Consider the following 6,215-nt stretch of genomic DNA (forward strand, 5'->3'; position numbering starts at 1 on the left):
ATACTATAGATAATTGATGCAGTAGCCAATTTAACGAAAATTTCGAACTTACAAAAAGTGTCGGTCATAATAATCTAACAAAAATGGAGTCAACACCATTCACTACCAACGTGTTTTCCTCCCCCTCTCCCTCTTTCTCCCTGTGATCGAGTTAACTTTGATAGTATCCAATTATCCATAAGACCATATGAAAATGAAATGCAAGGTGTTTAGCTCGGTGATTATGAAAATAAACCAATTTTCTTCTTAAGCACTAGTGCTTATATGTACATGGAAGATGCTTAGTTAGGTATTAGCCTAGTATCAATAAGCACTAGTGTTCAGGCAAAAATCGGTTTATTTCTCTAAGCACCCATTTAAACATTTTACATTGTAAGACATCTCTCCGCGTGGCACTATCATATCTTTTCTTCTGATGGGTACCTACCAGGGACTACGAGGTTTGTTCGTAGCTGGCCCTTACTCTGTTGAGAATGGACTGGAGTGAATTTTCAGAAAAGGAAGCCTGTCTAAAGTTAATCAAGCCAATTACTAATGGTCACTGTTCTTGTATATACATGAGCTGAGCTTAAAATGGCGATATGGTACGTGATTTTTTTACAAAGGATTAATTGAACTCATAAGTTGGCATCTAGTTAGCATCATACTACTAATACAATTCATAGAACTTTACATCCGGCCTTAGCTAGCATAGATAGGATGCACACAACAGCTGATGACATACGTGATACTGAACGTGATATGGTGTAGAGGAGGTCCACACTCTGCACTGGCCATTTGTTTGTTTAGAGGAGGTCTATTCTGGCCTTTTATGGGAGTTGTCACCAGGGACTGAAACTGTCGCCTGCCCCCGTGTTTCTGATGTGTTAGATAGAAAAGCACACGCGCTCATCCTGTTCAAATTTTGAGCTGAATGACGTAGAATGCAGTGTCTCTAATCCTTTTATGATTGGAAGCAGCCGTATGGACGATGCTACGGCAATGGAACAGCGTTGGTGGCAGCTTCATAGCATTTGCCCACGATGTGCCATCGATCTTCTGGGACAGAATGGCTGTTCTGAACATTCGGCATACATAGTATTTGCCTAGATGCTCATCTCGAAAAGAGCACAGTATTCCGATTGGTTGTGAACGGCCGAAGAAATAACGTAAGCGAATGTAAATCCATGCGTCTTGAGAGAAAAACGCGAGTATGAACCCTAAACCTAATATACAATGTATATAGCAAATGCTCCTTCAGGGGACTCATCTGGTTCCATTATGATTTGGCATGTTCAGATAAGCATATCCAACTTACAGGTGAATAAGCACAACTTTACCAAACGGCATCAGAATAACTTCTTCCATCCAAAAGAAAAGAAACTGAACACTACTAGCAGTACTACTATAACTGCGTACGTATATTTCCTAGGCTAGTAATAATAATATTTGGTCAGGCGTGCAAAATTTGCGCACACGGGATCTGCACGCTCGATCAACACTACATTTACAGACATGATGAAGAAACAGAACTCCTATCTGTGAGTCATCATGTTTCAACAGATGGCTGTTGAGAGTTTCTGATGCTATCAGCTGAATCAGTTGTGCTTGGGGATGTGCCGCTTATTGAGTTTTTTGTCGTTGTAGTCCATGGTCAGGTACGCCCTCAGCTGCATCCTCTCCTCCGCCCACTGCTCCCCGTGCGCCCTTCTGTCGTGCAGCCGAATAGCACCTTCGCAATCCAGCAGAAACGAAATTAGACAGCAGTTTCAGAACTCACTGATCATCAACAAAACCCGAAGCATAAACACTTAAGATCGAGTAGCAATTAGAAAATTAACGGAAGCAAAGTTGACTGGACGACTTACCAACTCGTACTACTACTGCCTGATCAAGCGATGAACTGACCACCACCATGAACACCAGAGCAACAAGCCTCAGAATGCCGAAGAGTAACCTCATGCCGCCTTTGTGTGAATGTGTGTATCTTCTCCTCGATCGCCCGTGTATGCTCTTCTCAAGTGATGATTCTCAGCTTAACCCTCTGCACCTGTTGGTGTATAAACATGTGTATTTATAGCTGGTCAAGGGCGTTGGAGCAAAGGCAGCTCGCAAGTCAAAGGACAGGAGATTTACACAGCTCTGAATTTTAATACATCCGTCCTGTCCCCCTCTTCAGCCTTGGTCTTCGCACGGAGAACGCATCCCACGGGAAGAATCTATAGTTTCTGGAGCTCCACAGCTTTGATTAACCTCGCCCCTGCCCTTTCTGGGGCCGTGAGCTGATGATCAGCTAGTTTAATGGTGTCTCACGTGACCTCCACTCGGCCGCAACCACACGGCGGTCACGCGAATTCCCAGGGCGTGATTAGCAAGTGTTTTGAATTCATAAGAGGTCTAAGCATGGCTTTTGTTTAAGTAGCACCATCTTGGAGCAGCTTAATTTTTCACTAGCCTCATGCTTGACTAGGGGTCTAGGTAGCTTTGGTTTGCTCGAGATTCCCATGCTGATCTGCTATCAGCCTGCAGCATAGGAAAATTTGCTCTCCATGTGCCATTGGAAGATTGTTTTGCTAACTGCTGCTAGTGGCCTCATCCCTCATGGTCATGGGATTGGTTGTCCTCACTCCTCAGGACAGTTATTAAGCTGAAAAAGAAGCAGACCTAATGCCTACCTATGCCGCTTTAAGTACCCTGATAGTTTGTGAAAGCAGCTAGCTAGCGCTTAGCTTGACAGTGATGGTTAGGATGTGGATCGGACCTTGGTCGATGGTGTTCTTTTCTCTGTCAGAGCAAACATTTTATGGGGATTTGGTTTCCTTTGCCTTTCTTTACTTGTCGTCAAGATCGGCATGCCACTCATGAATGCAGCATCATTGGGTCGCTAGTTTGTAGCTTGATGTTATTGTAGTTTTACCAGCCATGCTCGCATTGTCTTTAGCTGAAACAGCAATAGTGTTTGCCTATGCATACTTTCGTGCCCTGATACTTCGCGAAAGTGAAATGGATTAGTGATCAAAACTGCATGAGTGATATAGCATGATACTGTCGCCATTTGCTGTACCAAAATCTTGGACCATATACTACTCCCTCAGTTCACTAATATAATATTTTTTGGACATCTTATGTTAGTGAACATAGAAAGTATTACAGTAGCATTAATAAGCATATGCTCAACATGGGCTGATTTATGGCCTGCTCACGGAAAATTCAAGATTTCCAGGAAATAGCAAAACTGTAATAAAATAGTTACAAAAAAGAACTACTATGTTTTCAAATTGGAAACCTTTGATAAAATCATAATATTTATACTGATGCCAGACCATTAACCAACAAATGAATTAGCTAGTTTTACACCAAGAGTCCTTTTGGGAGCTTATTAAACTTTCACGATATGTCGTGTGAAAGAATTGAATTACATGAAATAATCTGTTACACTGATTCCACCCATATTGTGACATACAAAGTTTTGTTCTAGCACAAAGCTACTAGATTCTGTTGTAATGCTTGGCTGAGCTACCATCTGAAGGAAAACTAAACTATCCAAACAGGCTTTGCACTTCATGGAGCCCTATCAAAAGGCCGTGTGTCATTATAGCATATATCCCACACAGCCTCAATTGCATCTTTTGCGGCTGCTTCCGAGCAGAAAGGATTTTGCTTCACAGAAGCCAGAGATCGTCTTTTGACACATTCCTGCAGAAATGCACAAAGGTCAAAATCAGACATAGAAACTCAATAATTTAGGAAAAACACATAAATTAACCAACAGCTCAAGAGGAACCAAGGGGAAAGTGTAAACAGTCTAATATTTAACATTAATGGCTCTCTCCATATTTAACAATTCTAAATATGTAACTAACTATTTTCTTGCTAACAGAAGTACGATTAAACTGAAAGCATATATTCAAAGACAATGTATGCATGGAATTTAAAACCTAAAAAAATACTACAGAACATCAGGATTTACGAAGCAAAGAAGCAATATGAGCTCAATAACAAGACAGCAAAAGATATTCGCTGAAAATATACTTACTGGCTCATGCCCTCTTATCTTCATGAAGCCTTTCAACAGTTCACGTTTGTAATGGCAATCGCCACTAAGATGATTAGCTCGAATCTAACAATGAACAACACACCGCAAGCCAATTAGTAATATGTTCTCTCCGCTTCACAATAGATGTACTTTAGCATCTCAAAATGTTCTCAAAATACTTCATGTCCCTATTATGCCCTTCAGAAATCTCATCAAGACAAGAGCTAATTAACTCTCATTAATTCTTGCATTTCCCAAATTAACTTTTTCGTAATTATATACCATGCTTCTGGGAGGACAATGTGTAATTTAATGCCTTGGTGAGCAAAAAAGAGACGAGCATTAAATGATTAAAGGGTTTCACATTTCAACCTCACTCTTATCCTTCATGTGGCCAACTCTAAAAAGGACCCTACTTTAAAACAGAGGGAATAACTGACAATAGATGATAACTCGAATTTATGTGGTAAGTACTTTTGTACCTCAGAGCAAGCATGCTGACCGCAGTTCTTCCAGTCTACGTTCTTGACGACGCAGTCATCGTAAGCATGTATTAATTCATGAATTAAGACCTGATTTATCTGATCTTGAAATCGCATCTGATTACAGCAAACTTTTATCTGGACATAAATAACTGGAAAATATTAGGGCAGGTATCTTATTAGTAGTTAACTTGAAATTAAACCCACGAGGAAAGGTGTAAGGTCAATCGCCAAACTGTGAGTAAAATAGTATAATACGTCGGGCAATTGCACTGGCTTAGGTACGAACAAAAATTTCAAATTTTGAGGGAAAACAAGGAGCCTGCTCTCAGGGATAACCAAGGACTTGACACATCCAATTTAGTGAAGTGATACTCATACATTACAGAATAATAACAGTGCTGCCCATCTACTGAAGTTCCATTGATCCACTAGGCTAAAACATACAAAAGAAGCATGAACATCTAAGTAGGTTAATGAACTCATAGCAAATCCTGTCAACATGTGGAGTACAGGTATGAAGAAAACACAACCAGCTCTGTTAATGAGCCTCACATAGGATTTCAAAGAAAACCTCCATGCACCTACATAAAACAGACGAATCTATCTTTCAAACACCTTCAGCAACATAAATATTGAACAGGAAAGGGGGAAAAGACAATTTTCCAGCTGCCCCAATAGAGATGGCTCTCTACAGTCAGCCAGCCAGGCAAGACAATTATCTCTTCACCTATGCACCATCCTGGAAAAATCTCTTTTTGATGAGAGAACGATGGCAAAATCTTGACAACAAACACTTTCCTGCTTAATATTTTGCTAAACTATGTCCGAGAATAACTAAAGCAGTGTAATTTACCAAGGACAGACCACATCACTTATGGTTTGCACTGGAATACTACGACTTGTGAGCAACCACACATACTTCCTTGCTCCAAACATAGTGGCAGCGAGGATAAGACACAATAGCAGCAGTGGGGGTAAAACACAAAAACATCGCGCCAGTGCAGATAAATTTGCCAACATAAAAAAAAAAGAACCCATGCCAGTGCAGTGCCAACATAAAGCACCCGGTTCTTTGGAAGGGAGAAATGAAACGAGAAAGAAGAGCATACCCCGTGCTTGCTGGCGTAGCCCCCGGAGGATTCGGCGCAGGTCGCCGCCCGGATCAGCAGCGGCCACACGGGGCACCCGGCTTGGTCCATCCGCTCCCTGAGGAACCGCACAGTCGGATCTGCCCACCAGAAAAATTGACGACACGAATCAGGACTCGGGGTTCACAGGGACGTCTAGAGGAAGGGAGAGACGGCGGCGGAGTGAGCAGCGGTGCGCACGATTGAGAGCCGCGCGGATGCCGGAGAGGCACTCCTCGTGCGGCATGACATCGGGGCCTCGCGGTGGCGGCTCGGGGGCGGAAGCCACCTCCACCTTGGCGGTCTGCGGCGGGACGCTGCCGCCGTCACCCGCCGTCGACGCCATTGTTTTCTAGCTCTGCTGGCGGCTGCGTCGTGGGCTCCGGAGGGTCCAGAAGGGAGAAGGGGTTTAGGTCTACTGCTCTTCAGAGTGTTGTTTTTTTTTCTCAGAATGCAGATCTGGCTTAGGAAGTTCGGTTTGCCTTCGGTATGAAAAGAATGGGCCGGTGGGTGATTGGGATCACAGTTATGGAAATGCCATCAGTTTGGGCCTAGTAAAATATAATCTCAGTTTCATGATGGCCGAAA

The 6,215-nt window shown here is 42.7% G+C and overlaps 2 protein-coding genes across 2 annotated transcripts; both read right to left on the reverse strand.

Moving 5' to 3' along the window:
• Positions 1-1,577: 1,577 nt before the first annotated feature.
• LOC124671809 lies at positions 1,578-1,941 on the reverse strand. The gene is made up of 2 exons (XM_047208135.1): positions 1,848-1,941; positions 1,578-1,711 (listed from the first exon to the last, which is right to left on the reverse strand). Exons 1-2 carry the CDS (start codon positions 1,939-1,941, stop codon positions 1,578-1,580), a joined length of 228 nt encoding a protein of 75 aa, XP_047064091.1.
• Positions 1,942-3,271: 1,330 nt separating this feature from the next.
• On the reverse strand, positions 3,272-5,973 carry LOC124678297 (mitochondrial inner membrane protease ATP23-like). Its single transcript, XM_047214208.1, has 5 exons — positions 5,829-5,973; positions 5,610-5,728; positions 4,498-4,635; positions 4,016-4,099; positions 3,272-3,675 (listed from the first exon to the last, which is right to left on the reverse strand). Exons 1-5 carry the CDS (start codon positions 5,971-5,973, stop codon positions 3,541-3,543), a joined length of 621 nt encoding a protein of 206 aa, XP_047070164.1. The 3' UTR covers positions 3,272-3,540.
• Between the last annotated feature and the right edge of the window lie 242 nt (positions 5,974-6,215).

Source organism: Lolium rigidum, chromosome 7 (genome assembly GCF_022539505.1).
Source record: "Lolium rigidum isolate FL_2022 chromosome 7, APGP_CSIRO_Lrig_0.1, whole genome shotgun sequence".
Taxonomy (NCBI): domain Eukaryota; kingdom Viridiplantae; phylum Streptophyta; class Magnoliopsida; order Poales; family Poaceae; genus Lolium; species Lolium rigidum.

Excerpts from the sequence above, each read along its gene's own strand:
- LOC124671809 (XM_047208135.1), bottom strand. The coding sequence starts at position 1,941 with ATGAGGTTACTCTTCGGCATTCTGAGGCTTGTTGCTCTGGTGTTCATG. Across the intron at positions 1,712-1,847 it reads GGCAGTAGTAGTACGAGTTG|GTGCTATTCGGCTGCACGAC; the intron begins GTAAGTCGTCCA and ends TGGATTGCGAAG.
- LOC124678297 (XM_047214208.1), bottom strand. The coding sequence starts at position 5,973 with ATGGCGTCGACGGCGGGTGACGGCGGCAGCGTCCCGCCGCAGACCGCC. Across the intron at positions 5,729-5,828 it reads CATCCGCGCGGCTCTCAATC|ATCCGACTGTGCGGTTCCTC; the intron begins GTGCGCACCGCT and ends TCTGGTGGGCAG. Across the intron at positions 4,636-5,609 it reads GCTACGCCAGCAAGCACGGG|ATAAAAGTTTGCTGTAATCA; the intron begins GTATGCTCTTCT and ends ATTTATGTCCAG.